Here is a 21,811-nt window from a genome sequence, read left to right as displayed (position 1 = left end):
CACTGCACTGCAACTTTTATTCTTGTGTTTTACACCTGCCTTTTTCTATTTTAGCTTGTTTTTATCAGGCAAACAAATGGCATCTTCAGAGTCCATCTAATACTGATATGGTATTATGCTAGAGATGGTGTGTATTCTAAGAAATGTACCTCTATATCTGTAAGTATGTGACTTATGCGTTTTTTTGGCAGGTCTTAATATTTACATCAAATTTGCAAGCCTGTATGAAAAATAACTATACAATAAATAATTACATTCATATGAAATTACAACAATTTAAAAATATTTCTTATGTATGTTACACAATAGCTATTGACAGATTTTAATGCAAACAGCCTTATTAACCCCATCTAATAATATCATCATTCTGATGCTGTGCAGCTATTTGGAGCATTTGTTTCAGGCTATTGTTCCTGTTTTCATGGTCCAAAATAGACAATGAACAAAGCATGGCCTGGATGCCAGTACTTTTCCACAAGGACAATATCATTACTTTCCTCCAGTATAGAGGGAGGGTATGAGTCGGGTGGGGGTTAGTGGAGGAGTACGCAAAGCATGTAAAAGACGTGGAATGATGAGTGACAAAGAAAATTCAAACTAGTTTGAATTACAGCGCTGTCAAACCCAAAGTGTGTGTTGTGTCTTACAGCGGTGGTGTAAACACCAATGACAGAGAGCTGAGCCTGCAGCTTTGATACAATCAGAGGGGAAACACAAACACAGTTTATTGTGCACAAGTAGAGTACAGTATCTGTTAGATGAGTTCTATTACCTGAGACCTATCCACCTGCACAACTTAGCGTTCCCTTTGTTAAATGTCACTGTTGTCTGTGGCTTCATATGAGTAGAGGAAAAAGTCCACTAGCCGCTAGGCTAATTTATACAATGTAAAATGCCATAGGCTTGTGCTAAAAACATTAACATATTGTATTTGTGGGGAAAGTGAGTCCAGCAAAAGACTAGTGTTTGTCTGTGAATGCTGCGAGTTATAGTGAAGCCAATTGTGTTTGAAATTGTCTCTATTAAGCCATGTTTAATGTGTGTTTTGAATCAGCTAAACTTTATAACACGTCACAGAAACCCTGCAGCCGACTAGTTTTTTGGAAGTGTAACTGCAGAGTGACACTGACTGACCACTGCACACCCCTAATGCTCACAATGATGTAGGGTTTGCAGAGAGCTGACACACAAGTATAAATCCCGCTTTAATAAGCTGTCCTACCTTCATTATAAGACTCAAATATATTTTGTGGCTCCAGACAGATTTTTTTTTCTCTTTTTCACTTATTTTGGCAAACAATAGGTCTAGTAAAGTTTGCTGACCCCTGCTCCAGTCCCATCATCAAGTCAAAACTAGAATTTGGTGCTATTTGCTAATTAGCAAATGTTGGCATGTAACCTTGCTAAATTAAAACATGTACACATACTTTCCACTACTGAAAATAGGTGCACTGATGCCATAGGATCAGTAACTTTTCAGGGACAGAGAAGACATGGATCAGCTCAGAAACATTACAGTGATCCACTTAATCAGTGACTTGACACATGCTTGAAGGCATGCATCCTTAAGCAGAGGTGAATTAAGTCCATCTTGTTTAAAAAAAAGTCAGTCATTAACTCAGAGTAAAAAATGCACAATCATATCTTCCTAACGAATGTGCTCTTCCTAAGATTAAGTGAGGAGCTGAAGGTGGGGTTTTCAGGTGACACTACAAGCTTTCCATTTAGCGAATTAATGATAAAGTTATTTATTCACCTGCCTCAGTCAAGGCACCTGCTAAAAACCTGTCAGGAAAAGTAGGCCAAGGTCATTTGCTCAATTTGGTCCCAACTGCTACCCACACACACTCTCCTTTAGAGTGTGCGTGCTACATTTTAACTCGCTGTGATGAGGAGTCATAGCACATCAGTGACATGACATTTCATGGTCTGCAAATGCCACAACAGTGTTGGCTGTGTCGTTCTTAAAAATGTATTTGTAAACACATTATCTAACCATATGAATCATTATATTGCTCGTATCTCTGCTTCCTAAAAAAATACAATAAAATCTTAAGTACAGGTTCACAGATTAACTCCACTTTTATTCAATCGTGTAAAGTTACAGAGATGTGAGAAAACTGAGGATAGAGGAATGTATGGGCCTAAACTGGTAAGAAGTGGAGATTTGTAAGCCACTGATCCTGGCTTTTTGATTGGCTGCAAGAAGCCTGAAATCACCCAATGCTCTTTTGGCTCTGAGCAGATTAATAAGGCCGTGCTGGGGTTTATGTAACCCTTGGTCTACAACAAGCCCCCAAAACATATATTGTAAACACTGCATGGGAGGGTGGGTTTGTTGCAACCCAAGCCTGGTATGAATTCCTTCATACCTCTTTAGAGGTTTTAAGACATCTAATCACATGCAGGAAAAAGCTACAGAATATCACTGACACATAATGCAGTCATTCAGGAGTTGTAATAACCGACATAACCACATGTGATTAATTGCGAAGTTGGGTCCACGACTAATCATTTTGCTCTCTCATTAGAACAGATGTTGAGATGTCTTTGGAGCCAGCTGATGACCATGTGATCAAAAAGGAATGTTTCTGGGGTTGTAATTCTCTTTAGTCCACCACAAGTCAACAAGTTACGTGACTTTACAAGAAAAAAACTTTAAAAGGCCGCTTTGTTTCGTTAATGTTTAGCAAAACTGACTTTATGGGAGAAACACTGTAAATTGGTTATTTCTTTGTAAGGCTCCACTGCAAAACTGTTGTTACCTCTGCTTTCTGGTTGTATTTGAATGCATTGCTTATGATGTCATGTCTCAGGGCATATTAACTTTAGCTGTATCTCTTGTTCACACTGAACTGAATGCAAATGGAATGAAGCTGTGCTTTCAGTCACACTTACAACTGCTTTTCTTAAGGTTAAATATGTATAATGGGCATCCACATTTAAACTGGATGCTATTTTTGTACACTGGTCCCCTGAAAAACAACGAGACTACCTGTTTAAATAAAAGATTAAAATTAAAAATTAAGAAATGCTCCTCCCTTATCTCCTCTGTCACATGATAAATAATGAGAACACATTTGTCATTTTGTCTCCACAGAAATTTTATTTCCAGTCTCTAAAAATAAAATCCATAAAAATAACAATGTATATTCTCTCTGAAAGAAAGAAAGATATTTAAAGCTCTTTCCCATACAGCAATCATCCATTGTCAATCCTCCATATGTTATGCATCATTTATGCCTGACATTAATAAGGACTGGCCTGTCACATTATGACACTGGCGTTGTGGACTGAGGTCATTCAACACTGTTGTAAAAATTCCGAAAAACACATAAAAGACAATTTTTTTTTAATTTAATTTTTTGTAGTCTGGAGGTCGGGGTGTTGAGATAATGATCAGTCCAGAAGGCCAGCAATTTTGAAACGTGAATGTGTACCCTGAAAATGTACTACATAACAAAAGCTGTTTTATCACATGGCTTTAAACAAACGTGGTATTCACTGCACGACATTTTCAGGACGTAAAACTGAATTCTTTGTTTTTATTTTTTATTTTTATTTTTTTCACTTTAGCATTGCACACTAAGACACATTTGGTAAGAGGTTTATAAAAGATGCACTTCAAACAAGATTAAATGCACCGCAGTGCCCTAAAGGTACATTGACACACAGTAGATACACAAGAGATAGCCTGCGATAGAAGACATGTATATTGTAGGTGATCCAATGAGCCCTGAATTATATTGTAGGTTAACATAATGCAACAGACTCGACTTTTCAACAATGTGAAACATAAAATGAGATATGCATAAAACATAAATTGATACAGAATCATGAGCATTGGTATTTGTGGCTTATTGTTATGATACAACAGTAGTGCATAAAAAGTATATATATATATATATATATATACATATATATATATATAAAAACATTTTCAAAAATAGCAGTACAGCTCCTGTTGTGTATGGGATTTAGTCATCAGTGACAACAAATTGAACAGCCAATCAAAATAAACACGTACCATACTATATTACATTTGGCTATTTCTTCTCTTCAGATGAAAAAAAAAATATAAATAGAAAAAAAAGTTAGCTTCTAATGTTGTGCTTCTTCTTCTTATTTCCTGTGCTGCAAAAAACATACATATTCTAAATGCCAGATATTTACACAATACCTCCAGTGGGCTGAATCAAAACCGTGATTTTGATAATCGCCATAAACATAATGGTGATATGTAACAGCAGCAGAGAAGCAATGCCTCTTAGCACTTGATGTTAGATGTTGTTTAACAAATTTCACAATGGTCCCCTTATTAACTAGAGTTAGATATCACCTCTACCTGTTCTCTCCAGCAAAATAAAATGGACATGTATTAGGTAATTTGCTAATAACCTTAAAATGACAGTCAAGGGCACAGTAAAACTTAAATAATAATCACATACTCAAAGTTCTGGTAAAATAATGAAGTAATAATAAAGTGTTCAGCGGCAGAAACTTGTACAAAACTGTCATGGACCATAACTGAAAATAGTGTTTGACTTATTACAAAAATATGTATGCTGCACCAGCAACTACGCCTACAGTCACTGTCAACAAAAATGGGGGGGAAGCTTAAATCACAGAATACAATTATTTTTCACAAAACAAACAAAGACAAGTGCATATGTCAAATAAGGCAAATATTAAATTCACTAAGAGTACAACAACTCTACCACCCCAGTAAATATACTGAATGCAGGATTAACAACAGGCGCTGTACAAAATGAACACGCAAGTGCCAAATAAGCTTCATAGTCATTAAGGAGTACAACTGTTTTCATGTGGAGAAGCTTCAATCATTTAAAAAAATGATTAGAATAAGATTTGACTCATGTTAGAGAGCTACAAAAGACAACTGTAAATATTACAGACAGAGCTTCTCAAATCGTTGAAAATTCAATTGTTTCTTTGTAACAGCCCCCCTCCCCCTTCACGCACACACACACACACGCACATTACCTCCACCTTAATAAAAGCCCCCACATCAGTCCCTGTTAGTTCAGTGCAGAGTTCAACTACAATGAGAAATAAACAAACATTAAGATGCCCACAGAGCAGACGAACAGCAGACCCGTGTTGAGGAGTATTTTAACTTTAGGTGGCTCGTACAGCATCTGTGCAATGATTTCGTCCTCCTGCACTACTTTTTGCTGAGCACTCTGTGAGCCGTCCTTATATGCGCAAAACCAGTTCAGTAAACGCATACACCTGCTACTCTCCCCATTAACATGGCAGCTTTCCTCTTTGACCATCTCCATCCTTCCATTACTAAATCGTTCTGCAGGGGTGGTGGCAGGGGATGCTTCCGTACTAGGAGTTGCTGGGTCATGGTCAGTGGATGGGACCAGGAGTTTAACATCTGCCCCATCCAAACACCTCTCCATTCTGACGTCTCGGGGCAATTCTTTATGGAGACTTCCATCGCCATTACAACAGCTCTCTTCAGTCAGCCTGTACGTTTCCTTTGGGTCCTTTGTAGGAACCTTTTCAATGTTGCGGAGCCCCCAGAATGTGGTGGTGCGAACCTGCTCATCATCTGGTGGAGAGGTGCAGAGACTGACCACCACTGCCACCAACCCTGAAATCCAGAACAGCCCAGCGGCAAAATACATGTAGTGAACATTAACGATGAAGGAAGGTCTATCATCTGGCTGGTCACAGCGAGGCTGGCGGTAGATAAAAGCTAGGATCAGTCGTAGGGTACCGAGTGTAAAACCTGTCATGCCGCCACAAAATGCGCCTGTCTCATTACACCGTTTCCAGAACACACCCAACAGGAAGAGGGCAGCAATTGGTGGAGTGAGGTAACCCGCAACTTCTTGGATGTAGAGGTATGTCTGTCCACCTTGCATTTCAATAATAACAGGGACCCAGGCAATGCTGATGACCACCATGAGCACAACAAACATGCGGCCCACAGTCAGCAGCTCACGCTGAGATGCCTTCCTTCGAACATTTTTGTAGATGTCCAGTGTGAAGATGGTGCTGGCACTGTTGAAGATGGAGTCTAGATCACTCATCAGGGCAGCGATCATGACTGCCATCATCAGACCTCTGAGACCCACGGGCATCACTGCCATGACCAAACGAGGATAGGCAATGTTTGAGCAGCCAGCCTGAGAACCGCACACAGCCATGCAGTGTTCTGGCCCAATGCAGGCGATCTCATCCGCAAACATGATACGGGAAATCATTCCTGGAATGACTATTACAAACATGGGCAGGATCTTGAGAAATCCAGCCATGAGTGTAGAGCCCTTTGCATGAGCGATGTTCTTTGCTGCTAGTACTCTCTGAACAATAACCTGGTCTGCACACCAGTACCAGATAGATGCAGGGGTCTGGCCAAGAATGAAGCCTGGCCATGGGATGTCTTCGTCCAGGGGACCTCGAAGGATGCGTAGCGAGTTTGGTTTAGGCTCAATGCGGCAGGAATTGGAGTAGGTGAAGTTTCCAGTGGCCATTATAGCAGTAACATTGGGAACTGCCTGCATGTACTTAGCTCTGACACCCTCTAGCCCACCAACTTTGATTAGGCTGAGGATGGTTAAGGTTAGGGCTCCACCAATCATCAACACCGCCTGAAGTGCATCCGTGTACAGTACTGCCACCAATCCACCAGTGACAGTGAGCAGTGCAGTCATACTGATGAGCAGGACGATAGACACATAAAGGTTCCACCCCAGGGACTCCTGAATGAAGAGAGCTCCAGCATACAAGTCCACAGACAGCTTGGTAAAAATGTAAAGTAATACAGACAAGAGAGCAAAGTAAACCTTTAGCCTGTTACCACCATAGCGTTTCGACAGGTACTCCGGCATCGTGTACACTCCCGAGTGTATATACACGGGAATAAACACCCAGCCAAGCAGCTGCAGAAGTAGAAGTGCATTAAATTCCCAAGCTCCAACAGCGAAACCACTCGCTGCTCCTGACCCTGCAAGGCCTATGAAATGTTCACTGCCAATGTTGCTGACGAAGAGTGATGCGCCTATCACAATCCACGTCATGGAGCGGCCAGCCAGGAAGTAGCCTCTCACAGTGCTGCGATTGGCTTTCCACATGGCAAAAAACCCAATGGCTAGCACCAGGACAAAATACAGTGCTACCACCGCTATGTCCGCTGCTTCCATTCCAGGACCCATTTTCACAGATAACTCGAAAAAATCTCCTGGAAATAAAACTCACAGCTATACAAATCCTTACGAATAGTTACTTATCAAAAAGGGAACAATGGAAAAGCTCTGCTTTGGTTTGCTGTCTGGATGGAAGCTGTAGTATCCACCGTCAGGTCAAATTCACTAGGTGTGCTTCGGAGTGGTTTATCCACCGGCACTGAGGTCGTTCTAGATTTAAAGGAGGATGTTGTAGGCCTCTGGTCTAGAAAAGCCTAGAGTTAACATTCCTGCAAGACAGCAGAGAAAGCAAAGAAAAACATCTCATTAGAGCCTTGATTTAAGAGGGAAAAACACCCAACACACACGCCTGAAAGTTTACAACAGCCTCTCTGAAATCAGGACAGAAAAACAAACTGTTTAGTTTACATAAAAGAAATGAAAGAAATGGTAAAAACTGGCATAGTGCCCTATAAAGCACATGAAGTGTGCATTTTTGTTCCAGCACCTCTCCTTGGATTTAGCTGGCCTATTACTTCCCTCCTTAATCTTTTTAACACAAAGATCTCAAGCCTGTAAGAACTTCAAAGGAAGCTTAATAACATTATGTAAGAAATCAAGAGTCAAGACGGGACAAAAACACGTAGCCAAAGACTATAAAGTTCCTACACTACCTAATATGTGGCCTGACTAATATCATCTTCAAAATCTTGCATTTCTTTAAGGTAACAAACATGCCTACACGTAGGAGGTCTGTAGCATTTTTGGAAAAGGCAGCTAAAATTGTGGAGTAAGAGGGACGCAACGGGACATCGCCTAAAAACAAAAAATAGAACAGATTCAAAATGTCATCCTCTAATTTAAGTATACCACATCTTAATCTATGCACACACACCTACATCTGTAACACTGTTGTCACCAAATCCAAACCTAAACCCTAGCCTAGAAGTGGAAAAAACAACCTAAACCCTAGCCTAGAACTGAAAAAATCCTAAACCCAAGCCTAGAACTGGAAAAAACAACCTAAACCCTTGCCTAGAATTGAAAAAACAACCTAAACCCTAGCCTAGAACTGAAAAAATCCTAAACCCAAGCCTAGAACTGAAAAAACTAAACCCTTGCCTAGAACTGGAAAAACAATCTAAACCCTAGCCTAGAACTGAAACAAGAACCTAAACCCGAGCCTAGAAGTGGAAAAAATCCTAAACCCTAGCCTAGAACTTAAAAAACACCCTCAACCCTAAGCTAGAAGTAGAAAAAAAACAACCTAAACCCCATCTTAGAAGTGGAAAACACAACCTAAAGCCCAGCTTAGAATTGAAAAAACTACCTCAACCCTAACCTAGAACTTAAAAAAAACACCCTCAACCCTAGCCTAGAAGTTAAAAAAACACCCTCAATCCTAGCCCAGAAGTGGGGAAAAAACCTAAACCCCAGCTTATAATTGAAAAACCAACGTAAACCCTAGCCTAGAACTGTAAAAAAAAAAAAAAACCCTAAACCCTAGCCTAGAGGTAGAAAAAAAAAACAACCTAAACGCCAGCTTAGAACTGAAAAAACTACCTAAACCCAAGCCTAGAACTGAAAAAACTAAACCCAAGCCTAGAACTGAAAAAACTAAATCCTAGTCTAGAACTGAAAAAAAACTAAACCCTAGCCTAGAATTGAAAAAACAACCTAAACCCTTATCCTAGAACTGAAACAAGAACCTAAACCCGAGCTTAGAAGTGGAAAAAAAACCCTAAACCCTAGCCTAGAACTTAAAAAACACCCTCAACCCTTATCCTAGAACTGAAACAAGAACCTAAACCTGAGCTTAGAAGTGGAAAAAAAATCCTAAACCCTAGCCTAGAACTTAAAAAACACCCTCAACCCTAAACTAGAAGTAGAAAAAAAACCAACCTAAACCCCAGCTTAGAAGTGGAAAACACAACCTAAAGCCCAGCTTAGAATTGAAAAAACTACCTCAACCCTAGCCTAGAACTTAAAAAACACCCTCAATCCTAGCCTAGAACTTAAAAAAAACACCCTCAACCCTAGTCTAGAAGTGGGAAAAAACCCTAAACCCCAGCTTAGAATTGAAAAACCAACGTAAACCCAAGCCTAGAACTGTGGGGAAAAAAACAACCTAAACTCTAGCCTAGAAGTAGTAAAAAAACAACCTAAACTCTAGCCTAGAAGTAGTAAAAAAACAACCTAAACGCCAGTTTAGAACTGAAAAAACTACCTAAACCCTAACCTAGAACTTGAAAAACACCTTCAACCCTAGCCTAGAACTTTAAAAACACCCTCAACCCTAGCCTAGAAGTGGAAAAAAAACTAAACTCCAGCTTAGAATTGGAAAAAAAACAATCTAAACCCTAGCCTAGAACTGGAAAAAACAACCTAAATCCTAGCCTAGAAGTGGAAAAAAAACTAAACTCCAGCTTAGAATTGGAAAAAAACAATCTAAACCCTAGCCTAGAACTGGAAAAAACAACCTAAACCCTAGCCTGGAAGTATAAAAAACAACCTAAACCTCAGCTTAGAACTGAAAAAAATCCTAAACCCTAGCCTAGAATTTAAAAAGCACCCTCAACCCTAGCCTAGAAGTGGAAAAAACAACCTAAACCCAAGCCTAGCAGTAGCTTCCTCAGCTTAGAAGTGAAATCACAGACTTAAATTTTGTTGATCTGCATATCCTAATTCAACAGATTCATAAATGTAATGACAGTGAGGTGTTTCAAATTGAATCCACATGTCAGCAAAAAGTAATATGCATGATGATGCTTGAGCACATCTGTTTTGTGTCAACCTGGCAAACACATACTCGTACAATTTTGGATTTGTCTGGCCTCTCTTGAGCTTTCAGCCTTCCATGCATGGTAGAAAATAACCCCACACGTTTGTGTCCACAACCAGGCTTTATGCATAACCATCCCTCTCAATAAAAGAAGTCTTTGTTTTCATTTTTACCATCTCATCATCATCAAGGGTTGCACTCCATGTGTTCATGTCCAGGAGACTCTGGCTCTGAAATACAGTAATGCCATTAAACAGATTTATATACTTTAATTTGCAAAGTTATATAATGATGGATTCAAACATCATCACTGCCATTCTATTTCATTCATATCAAAATGTATGGTGCTGCCAGTGCCACTAACTTTAGCCCAGGCTGATACCTATAATTGGGTTAAACAAAAATAGCAAGTGCAATTTTTATATACTTCCCCTCTCTGCAACAACTTACTGACTCAAGCAAAGCCAACAACTACGTTCTATCACTAGTGATGAAACCTGAGTTCTGCTAAACATTCAAAAGCAAAGAGAGATGCCGAGTCAAATGGGCTGTGACATGCATGTATTCCACAGAAGTTATTCAACTAAATCCTGTTTCCAGTTGAGTCCAATGCAATGTGTATTTTAAAATTCCGCTCCAGGCACTGACCAAAGCCTTAAACGCTCATCTCTCTCATCTTTATCATAACAAAATAAATCCTCTCACAGGCTTGGAAATTTCCTTTTTTTTTTGTTCACCTGCCACTTTGGCTGGTGAATTCCAAAATGTACCAGTCACTCAACAGATTACATCTATTTTTCGCTGGTGCGGGAAACAAACTGGCAGCCACATGCATATTTTACCAGCATTTGGGTGGTGTCTGGTGCTAAATTCCACCACGGCTTCATACCTTGAAATGGCTTCGATGTTACCCTATACCTTTGCGTCATTTAGTATGAATGGATGTATGAATATGCAAATTGATTCCCACCTCTATCTCCACCCACCCCTCAGTCCCTTGAGCAAACCTGCTGACCTTCAAACTCTGCTCATCGCTCTCAAAAATTTTACAAACTGGTAATAGATAGCATGTTCATCATCAGTGCATCATGGGCACCATGAACGCCACCCATGGTTTTAAGAAATACAGACAACCCAGAGTGTTTTTTTCCGTAGTGTGCAGCTATGATGGATTCAACCTTTCGCCAGTGCTGGCACAAACAAGGTGTGAGGATAGGTCTGGCTGTGTGATACTAACTAATAAATGACACCTACAAATTGGATCAAACTGATGTGAATTAAACAGTGACAGCACTTCTAAACACTAAAGGAGAACTATGCCCATTTTCAAAACCCATACATCGTATTTCTGTGGTCTAAGACAGTCCAAAAATTTTAATTAAAATGAACATCTCTCTCCCACATCTAAAAGCTGAAGTGCTAAATCTCAAATTTGTGATGTCATAGGGTATAAATGACATACATAAACTGGAAAAGATGACACAGAGAGCACCTAGGGAAATGTTCTGAGTATTTTCTGTTTTAAAAACTGAGAACACTACACAGAATAAAGTTCATTTGGATTTAAAGAACAGTGCGGGTCCACAAATTCAGGTTTCCATTCCCTGTCTATGGAGCAGCTCCAGACTATACTTGACGACATCATAAGTTTGAGACTTACTTTTCTGGTTTCTGGCTTTGAGAGAGAGTTGCTCATGTTTACAATTATTGATTAGACTTTTCTCAGCCGTGTAAATAACATATTGGAATTCTTAATTTAAGTGGTGTTCCCCTTTAAAGCTCATTTAAGTCTAGCAAACCTTCTCCAGCATGAAACCACAAACAGATGAAGTTGACTAATTAACCTGAATTAACACAGTAATAACGCCTCAAGTGACAGAAACTACTAGAAACCTAGTTAAGAAATCTGATTACACAGGTCTAACGTCTTATCAGCTTCGGAGTTGTAATCTGGAACAATCTAGAAACCACTGCCCACACAAGTAAATACAAACTTCCCCAAACAATTAAAGCCAAACTAATGATGGTGTTTGCACAGCTGGAATAAATTTCAAATGAATCCTACTCTTGCACAGATCCACATGGCTCAAATGGAGACACTGAATGCTTACCCCTCTTTGCTTCCAATAACAATAATGAACACAATATTAAACCCAGGCTGGGGGCATAATAAATGAATGGTGCACTGAACAATGCAGCTTTAATTAATGGCCAAGTGTGGCTGACAGCCTGGGACCACCTCTGTGAATACAAAGCAGAGGTGTCACCGGTCCACGGTCAGGATGTGGTGCACAGATGCACCTATGAGGCGTGTGGAAATTTCTAGAACAGTCACTCCGGCTGCAAAGCGCTACGCATCTTCAAGGAGCTTGTACTCATTATTATCTCTCTAACATGCACTGGAGGATTCATATTAAAACATGCACCACAGCAGGAAAGTCTGGCAAAAGGTATAACGTTACTAAAGTATTTGAAGTATTTCTTCCTGGCTGACGTCAACAGTAACTGTCAGCTAAGACATTTGACACAGATAATCAATGGGACATCAACTGTCATAACCGAAAAAACAGCTGCACGAGCCTAACACTGACATAAAACCATGTACTTTCATTGAAGGCAAAGCCACTGAAGTGCACAGGTAGTCCACACACACAAAGACTCAATGGCTTCATTGTTTAAACACACATAAACACTAAAGAAATACCTTGTAGGCTAGTGTTAGCATTACAGCTAATGATGCTAAAGCGGCATTCAGGGCAGCAGGTAGATGTGAATGATTAGAAGAGGTGACTCCTTCCTGAAGAACACCCGCAGGATAGGTGCGTCCCCGTAGCCACAACCGTGCTCCTCCGTCAGGGTGTTGTTTTGAGGTCAGCAGCCCGATTTCTCGTCCGTGCTTTTCCGCTATACATCAGCCCGCCAGACAATGCTGCCTGTCCTCCTTATAACGCACCCCTTCAATCCAGTCCACGCCCCACATCACACGTGTAACACACCCGTGAGCTGTTCGGAGGCAAAAACCACAACTGGAAATGACTCTGGCTAATTACTCTTGTATTAACCTACTCTATATGTTTATATAAACTTAATAATAAGGACACAATGTATGTTTTATTGTCACTCAAAATGGGAAGCCTCCAGTCAGTGAACACACCCCCCTCCAACAGCTTCTTGTAATTGCGGAAGAGAGTGTACCACACAGTTCCCCACTTAAATAACCATGAAATTACACTTAGAAATTGTGCCAAACTAATGCGAATTTAAAAATGACAGCCTTTATAAACATTGCAATACTTTACTGCAAATTAAGACATGTAGATATGTGTATATCTGCACCACAGTTTACAGTATCAAACATATCAACATCATTTCAGCAATCTTCTCCAGCAGATAATCACAAACAGATATGAAGTTGACTAATTAACCTGAAATAAAGCTGTATTGTGTCATGGAAACAACCAGAAACCCTGCCCTGCTCTATCTGATTACACAAGTCTTAACTTTTAATCTGATTTTAGGGTTGCAACCTGGAACAATCAAGAAACTGCTGCCTCTTTTTACTTTTTATTTCATATTTTCAGACATTTTTTTCCTGCAGCCTCCCCTAAAATGGAATTTCATCTCGTATGCCAATATTATTGCCCATAAGAGACACAAGTATGCAGACTTATCTTTTGCAAGCACACATGTTTTCATTTTTCAAGTGACCTGGCACAGATGAGGCTATTCATTGGAAAGCATCAGGCAAGTGATCAAGAGGAAATGGTTGTCATTTTAGAGCAATGGGGGGGAAACGCACTGTTCATAGCCTACCACCATTACCACCTAATATATGGGAGCTATTGTTCAATCAGGGGTAAGCCATATTATAGTTTAGTCTATGAAAAATAAGTGGTCTATTAAATATATGAAAGAGGGAAGCAATGGACGTCAGCAGTTCCTATCAGACAGCAACACTTCATTGCAGAATGGGCAGCTGAAAAAAAGATTTAGAAAAAAAATGAATGTGTACGTGGGATGACGGTGAGTGGCTCCACATTTGGGACCCGATCAAATATTTCAGCTTACTAACGTGTGCATCTGTGACAAAATGTTGCACAATTTTTCTGCTTGAACGTGTAAGATATGGCACCATTTACTGGATGCACTTCATTCTAACATGAAAGCCCTCCAGTAAATGTGATCCTGTGTGTGCCAACCTGATAGACCTGCACTGACACCTTTAAAAATATCACAATCACTTCTAGTAGTAGCAACAGTAGCCACTACTACTAATAATAATAATAAAAAAATATGGCATGATTTAATATGACACACAAAAACATGCCACACCATAAACAGCAACACAATTGTAATAAACATAATTTTTTATAATCACAGCCATATCAAAACAATCATCATAGTAACTGTCAGTCTCAGCGGTCACATACATGGTTGACTTCCAACAAAACATCCTGCAAAACAGACACAGCTATGCATACTACAGGGGGAGGGAAACAGAGTAAATTTCCACTCACTCCTCTCGACAATATTTTGGAAAATTCCATTTCGTGAAAAACTCCATTTCCCAGAAAACCTTGCGCGTCTGTGTGACGTGTCTGTCGAGCGACAGCGGGTCAGGCGAGGAGAAATGGCTGCGCCTGAGCTGGGAGAATGAATGAATTCATTGTTTGTGTTGCATCGCTTTGCATTTCTCCTTTTTGTTTCTCGGAAATTTCGTTTTGTATTATTTTTAAGGATTATCGTGCCTCCAAATGCGTTTATTTTTGAAAAAAAAATACACTCATTCATTAACGCTTCTTCATATACAGCCGACACATCATAAACATGTAAGCAGGTACATTTAAGTAGGCTATAACCTGAACATTACAGGGTGTCTACAGGTCCTTAAAAAGTCTTTAGTCTTAAGTGTTACAGTCAGGCCTTAAAAGTCATTAAATAGTCTTTGTATTTATGAAAATGAGTGAAGCCTTTCTATGTGAAAGTCCACATATCTGATGTAACAAATCTTTAAAAACTATAATACTGTAATTTCACTTCATGCTTGCACTTACCTGTTGGCAAAATGTTGACTGACTTAACTCACTCTAATAACCATATTCCTACATAACTCTTACCTCTGCACAAGACCACATAGAAACTACTTTGCTGCAATGCTTACCAGCGATGCTTGTCCCAAAAATTTGGTTAAAAGGTGTCTTGAATGGGTCTTAAAAAGCATTATATTTAACTGTCTGATACCTGGAGACACCCTGCAATAACATAAAGCCGACTTATATTCATAAATAATATATTGTCTATAAAAGCCCAACAATGTGAGTGTATCTTGCACTCGACCTTTTTGACTCAACGTTTGTCACAAATCAGGGTATAAGCTAATAACAGTGGCAAACAAAAAAGTATAAATACATTTTTTTATTATGTGAATTAAGACAGTTTTGTGTTTGGTAGGCTGTGGTATAATCCTCTACATGATTTTATTCTGTGATAATCACCAAAGCATTCATTCTTTAAGCTTCACATTCATTAAAAATCCAGAAATCACATATGTCATAATACAAAAATAAATGAAACAGGAATAGGCTATGGATACAAGTATACAGGGTATGCCCACTTTTTTCTGACCATTTACAGCAGGGGTGTTCAACATACGACCTGGGGGCCAGAACCTGACCCAAAAAGATGCAGAAAAATTGGTCCACGCTTTTGTTACCTCTAGGCTGGATTACTGTAACTCTCTATTATCAGGTAGCTCTAGTAAGTCCTTAAAAACTCTCCAGCTAATTCAGAATGCAGCAGCACGTGTACTAACAGGAACTAAAAAACGAGATCATATTTCTCCTGTTTTAGCTTCTCTGCACTGGCTCCCTGTAAAATCCAGAATTGAGCCCTGAATGGTCAAGCTCCGTCATATCTTAGAGAGCTCATAGTGCCATATTATCCCACCAGAACACTGCGCTCTGAGAACGCAGGGTTACTCGTGGTCCCTCAAGTCTCCAAAAGAAGATCAGGAGCCAGAGCCTTCAGCTATCAGGCTCCTCTCCTGTGGAATCATCTTCCTGTTACGGTCCGGGAGGCAGACACCGTCTCCACATTTAAGACAAGACTTAAGACTTTCCTCTTTGATAAAGCTTATAGTTAGGACTGGCTCAGACTCGGCTTGTGCCAGCCCCTAGGGCCTAGTCTGCCAGGGGACCCCCTATAATACACCGGTCACCTTCTCTCTCTCTCTCTCTATCTCTCTCTCTCTCTCTCTCGTGTCCTGTTACTGCATCTTGCTAACTCGGCTGTACTGCATGTCACTAACCCGGCTTCTACTCCGGAGGCTTTGTGCTCCACTGTCTCTCAGGTTAACTTATATTGCAGTGGTGCCTGGACAGTGTGACGTGTGAGGTTGTGCTGCTGCCGTGGTCCTGCCAGATGCCTCCTGCTGCTGCTGCTGTCATCATTAGTCACACTTCTACGGTTACTGTACATATGATTATTGTCACATATGTACACTATCAAATATTAATATATACTTTCAACATATTGTACCACAACAGCTAGAATTATAATTATAATATTATTACTTTCATTAATGTTGTTGTAAGCTACTGTCATTACTGTCTGTCCTGCATCTCTCTCTCTCTCTCTCTGTCTCTCTCTCTGTCTCTCTTTCTGTCTCATTGTGACATACGGATTACTGTTAATTTATCATGTTGATCTGTTCTGTACGACATCCTGAGGTTTCTATCGTTTATTTTCCATCCCGACCAGAATACAGCTCTCTGAAATAACAATAAATACTTACTGTGGTCATATTTAAAGATATTGAACATTGTCACAAAATATTATCATTCAGCAGCTTCAGTACAAAAGAATCTGTATCAGACTTCTATGTGAAAACAATGTTGGTGGAACCCTGCTGCTGAGGCACTGACAAAACTTCACATTGTAAATGTTTTGTAAGGCAGGTTTGAACCTGCTTCTTTAATAACTTCCACTAAAGAATGTGAAGGCGTTGTCATTTATAGGTTATTATGCAACAGTTTCACTGGTCCAGTTCACTTGAGATCAAATTGAGCTGTATGTGGCCCATGAACTAAAATAAGATTGACATCCCTGATTCACAGAATTCCCACCTATCAGCCAAAAGGCCATAGGTGATAATACCCACCTCCTTCTTGTCAACCTGCTCATCTAGTACACCCACCTCATCAACTACAACTACACCAGTGTAGTGGCCAAATAATTTTAACAATCATGAAAACAATTTAAAATTCAATCTCCGTGGTGATCAAAGTTTTTCAACAACCTCGCAGTGCTTATTAAAAGAAAGAGTATAGACAGTGTTGCTGATTGAACATGTGTGCCAGTGAGCTATGGTTTCCCATCATGCAGTTAAGGTTGAGCAACTGCAGCGCCAGGCTCTAACAACTGTTGCCACTTTAATCTTTCAAGATAATCATTGTCCATATCTGCCTGATGCAACCGTCATGCACTGTACAATGTGTTATTGATTCTGTGCAGGTCTAGATCATCTCTTAATGATCTGAGGTGACTCAGTCTCCTGTTTACTTTGGCCTGCATTTGCTTTGTCATCACAGTCACGAGACCAGACATGTTGATTACAATCAGCAGTCAACAACTGAGTTTCATAGTGAGAATTTGTGATAAAATGGCAGTTTGGTTTAAGCCTGGTGCCTTGCAGGTTATTTATAAGCAGGCTTAACATAAGTGCAGAGATATGAAATGCACCTCATTTATTTGTATTACATTCGAATGCAACTCAAGTGTAAATTGGGAGCAAATAAAAAGCACTGGTATTTAACGTGAATTATTTTGTCATGCTTTGTTTGCTCAAACTAATTCATATATAAATACAGAAAGATCTCTGCTGTCACAGTACGGCTAACATGTGATCCTTTCAGTTGCTGCATCACTGAGATCATTACAGCTTTTCAAACCTGAGAAGTTTGTACATGTCAAACTAGTTTAAAACCTTCCATCAACACAAAATGGTCAAATTTCTCATTCCATTACAACAAATATTACTGCAAATTTAAAATGTAGAGTTGGACTGACCATTAAGTAGCAGTTCATTTTTGCTATTATTGGTTTGCTTCCCATTCAGGTTTATGAAGTGGAAGGCCGCAAAGCCACAGCTCTCTGTAGAACAGTAGCTGGCTCCACTGTCGGTCAGTTATTTTTATCTGTCTATTTTCTCTTATGTGTGAACTGGTCAGTGGTCAGCCCTGTGGCTTTTTTCTGCTCACATATCTAACACAACTATGTGGCTACTTAACATAACCAATGCCTTGTTCTATTTTTAGAAAAGATTCATTCATTTAAAATTGACGTCAGTTTTTTTTTCAGTCCAGTATGTATAGATTCATATACAATTAATTTGCAATAGCATGCTCTCAACTTATACATTAAGGTGAAATGGACATGCATTAAAGCAGGCCTTGGAGTGTAGCATCTTGGCAAATCAGTCTAGAGAGCATGTAGGTATGGAAATGGAGAACCAGTTTTAGTTGAGAACAGGTTACCTGTTTTTCTGACAGTTGCACATCGGGAAACAACGATGTCAAAGTCGTGTCTGGTGGAAACACCAGGAATATGCTGAAACATTTTTCTCGGCAACATGGGTTTAAACTCCAGGAATGCCATGTATTTAACCCTCTACACACGAGTGCCAGTATTACAGTCCATTACAGAGGTTAAATGTCCTGCTATAATAACATTAGCGCTATGTAGGCAGACTTAGCAGATTTTTGCTTGGACTTACAGTTTAACAGTGGAGCTTTTGCACACCTGTGTCACATGCATGCCCTTTTTGCTCTGTTTCTATGTTAACATTTAGAGATAGTAAAACAGTTGCGCTGATGCTGAAAACCCATTGAGGGTCTACTTTTTCCCCCCACACAGAAGAATGATCAGGAATCAAGAAGTGAATCGATAAAGAATCGGACCAATTGGCAGAATCGATTATGGAATTGGTATCAAAAAAATCCTATCAGGTTCCATCTTTAACAGCAAGTGAGCTTACAACCTTGTCGAGGCACAGAGCTCCTGCAGGTCATAAACCTGCAGAGAGGTGATCTTGTAGGACATGATGACCTTCTTTTAAAATACATATGGTTGCGTAACTCTTCTGCAAAGTCTTTCTGGAATAAAAGTGCCGTCAGACGAGTCTGTCTTACTGATTTTTTTTTTTCCCAAGTTGCAGCACCACAACATTTTTATTTGACAGAACTTGTTCAGATCTTAAAGAACGCCTGAGGGCTGAATCATCATCTGAATAAATAAGAAATGCATATGGAGAGTGTGGGACACTTGTGTCCTACTTTTAAGAACGTATTCAGCAAATGTAAGATAATGATTGCTGTGTCCTTGCTTTCACGTCACCTCTCATGCTGTTAATGCTATGTACAAATTCCTTCCCATTCAAGGACTGGGGGAAAGAGAGTAAATGATAGAAGGGGGAAATAGGATAAGTCTAACATCATGTTTACCCTTGCCTTCTTTCTCATCAGTAATAACCATCTATTATGATTGCCTTTGGAAGACTTATGGCTGTGATTACTGTTCAGAAGTAATCCCCACAGAGTAATTTAGGGACAAACTTCAGAAGGATAAGGGCTTATGTGCAGGAAAGTACCTCGTTGTCTTGTGTGATGGAGGTCATCTTTGTTGTTAGTGCCAACAATGCATGTGTAAGAGACTTATGAGACAAAAGTCAAAAATCCAGAGTCCATAGAACCCTGGTTACATCTGTAAATCTCTTGATTGAAAACCACAGTGCTGAGCCATTATCCTCATAAGTTTATCATTGAATATAGGCTGTAAGCTTGAGTGAGAGAGAATACCTAAATCCTGGGTTTTGTGCATGGATGAATTTTGCAAAATTTCAAGTGAGTTACCTTTATAACCCCTGAGATATGTTTGTTTCAATATATCATGTTGCTGTAGAGACACCTACATGCTCAAATGCACATAACTGGCGCATCGAAGAATTAGCGCAGTCTGTGCCAACATGTACAAGCATTAAGGCAACTGGTTTTAAATATTATTGAATTTAAAAACAAACAAAGAACTTGTCACGGCAAAGCTCTATCTTACAGCTCCTCCTTGCCTTTTCACAAAACATTATTGAAATCTGTGAAATCTAGTTTTTGAGATATTTCTTTAACTAATAGAAAAACAGATAGACAAGTGGGGGAAATAACCCCCTCGGTGGAGGTAACAATAAACCCATTGTTTCCTTCCTTCCCTTTTGTCCGACTTAGTTGTGGCTGATTAGAAACACCAGTGTACTGTTATACCGCACTCTTCATGCGTACAGTATACACACATGACCACAGCTCCCCCCTTGTGTTGCAAAGCACATTAGCCAAAGCCACACTGTCTTTGAGTAAACTGACAAACACAAACATGGTGAAGTTGAGTAACAAGTCTCACAGGGCTCAGTGTGTGTGTATGTGTTAGTAAATCCTGAATTACACTTTACTTTGCTTTATAAGTGGCCACATGGTGGCGCCATCCACATTAGAACCTGACATGCTCTGCATTGGCCTATATGGTTTTGCCTTTCTAAATTTCAACAAAACATTTCAAGTAGTTTTTTAACAATATTGTCTTTAATAATAGTCAGAAAAGCAGGGTTGAAGACATCAACCTTTCCTTGACTTAAACTCTGTCTCTCCTAGTAGAGCAAAGGTCATCCACAATTCTTCTCCAGCGCTCTCCATTATGTGCTACTTCCTCCAGTTCCATCCATGTATACATTTCCTTTGCCTCTGGGTGTGTTCTTAATCACGCAGCTGCCCTTTAAAAGTACATACTGTGGCATGCATTATGCACACAGTTGGGACATACTACTTCCTCACAACATTACACCCTGAACTTTGACCCTCTTACTCATATATCCGTTACCGTGGAGATAAGACAAAAGATGGAGGTCAACCTGGACAGCTCTGATGTTGTTATTTTGCTTTAACTGCATACATTGAGGATTCTAACATGTTATAGCCACGATAGTAAAACTACATGCTGTCATCCATCATTGACAGTCAATGTGACATATCGTCCGCTGCTGCAGAGGATTGTGGGTCAGACTAGCATGCACTAGAAAAGCATGCTGGCTTGCATACTACAAAATCGGACCGGATGTAGAAGAACATCCTGGTATTTTTGGCATACTGAATTTGACATGCTATGTGCTGGGACATACTAAATCTTTTCCTGCTCTACTATATAGTGTGAAAGTATGGATTTTGGAACGCACAGTCTCCTAAATGGAAGTTAAATTACTGAATGAAAAAAGAAAGCAAAGTATTATCATAAATAAGTTTGAAAAGTGAATAACATTTTTAATTGTGAAAAGCAAATGAGGCATAGCTAGGATTACTGAAATGTATAATTAGAACTAATTATATTTATATAATTATACAAACACGGTTAAGATGGTGTCAGTGTGAATGATGCTTATCACGAGCCCACTTGTGTGCAGGGAGTTTCCAATACTTCCTTTGTCACCCTGTCTATATAAAGCTTCTCTATTATTACTTGACATACTTTCCATTGGTAAATACTGTATTAAGTCATTGAGTCTATAAATAAATAGATTTTTGATTATAAAAATACGCCCCCTGTTCTCTGGTGCAAAACGCCAAGAAATATTTTGGACACTAGCTGCCTACTATTTGTTAGAGGCCCTGTTTGATATTCATCGTAGACAACAGGCCTGTAAATGCTGCAAACATGAAGCTATATTATGTGTCTTTATCATGCAGAAAAGTGACAGACAGTGCTCTTTGTGTTCTTAAGACTTCATTATGCTTTCTGTCCCAAACGCCTGCATGGAAACTGGAAAAAGGGCATT

General features: G+C 39.6%; 1 protein-coding gene across 2 annotated transcripts; it reads right to left on the bottom strand.

The window, feature by feature from the left end:
* Window positions 1-4,079: 4,079 nt before the first annotated feature.
* On the bottom strand, window positions 4,080-12,897 carry slc5a3b (solute carrier family 5 member 3b). 2 transcript variants are annotated; one of them, XM_050048957.1, is made up of 3 exons: window positions 12,647-12,897; window positions 10,116-10,172; window positions 4,080-7,450 (listed from the first exon to the last, which is right to left on the bottom strand). In XM_050048957.1, the coding sequence occupies exon 3, from the start codon at window positions 7,188-7,190 to the stop codon at window positions 5,061-5,063; it is 2,130 nt and encodes a 709-aa protein (XP_049904914.1). In that variant the 5' UTR covers window positions 7,191-7,450; window positions 10,116-10,172; window positions 12,647-12,897; the 3' UTR covers window positions 4,080-5,060. The 2 variants fall into 2 exon arrangements, with proteins under 2 accessions (XP_049904914.1, XP_049904915.1); XM_050048958.1 differs by lacking the exon at window positions 10,116-10,172.
* Between the last annotated feature and the right edge of the window lie 8,914 nt (window positions 12,898-21,811).

Source organism: Epinephelus moara, chromosome 7, assembly GCF_006386435.1.
Source record: "Epinephelus moara isolate mb chromosome 7, YSFRI_EMoa_1.0, whole genome shotgun sequence".
Taxonomy (NCBI): domain Eukaryota; kingdom Metazoa; phylum Chordata; class Actinopteri; order Perciformes; family Serranidae; genus Epinephelus; species Epinephelus moara.
The sequence above is the reverse complement of the archived record's forward strand: the minus strand, read 5'-3'. Positions and strand labels throughout refer to the sequence as shown.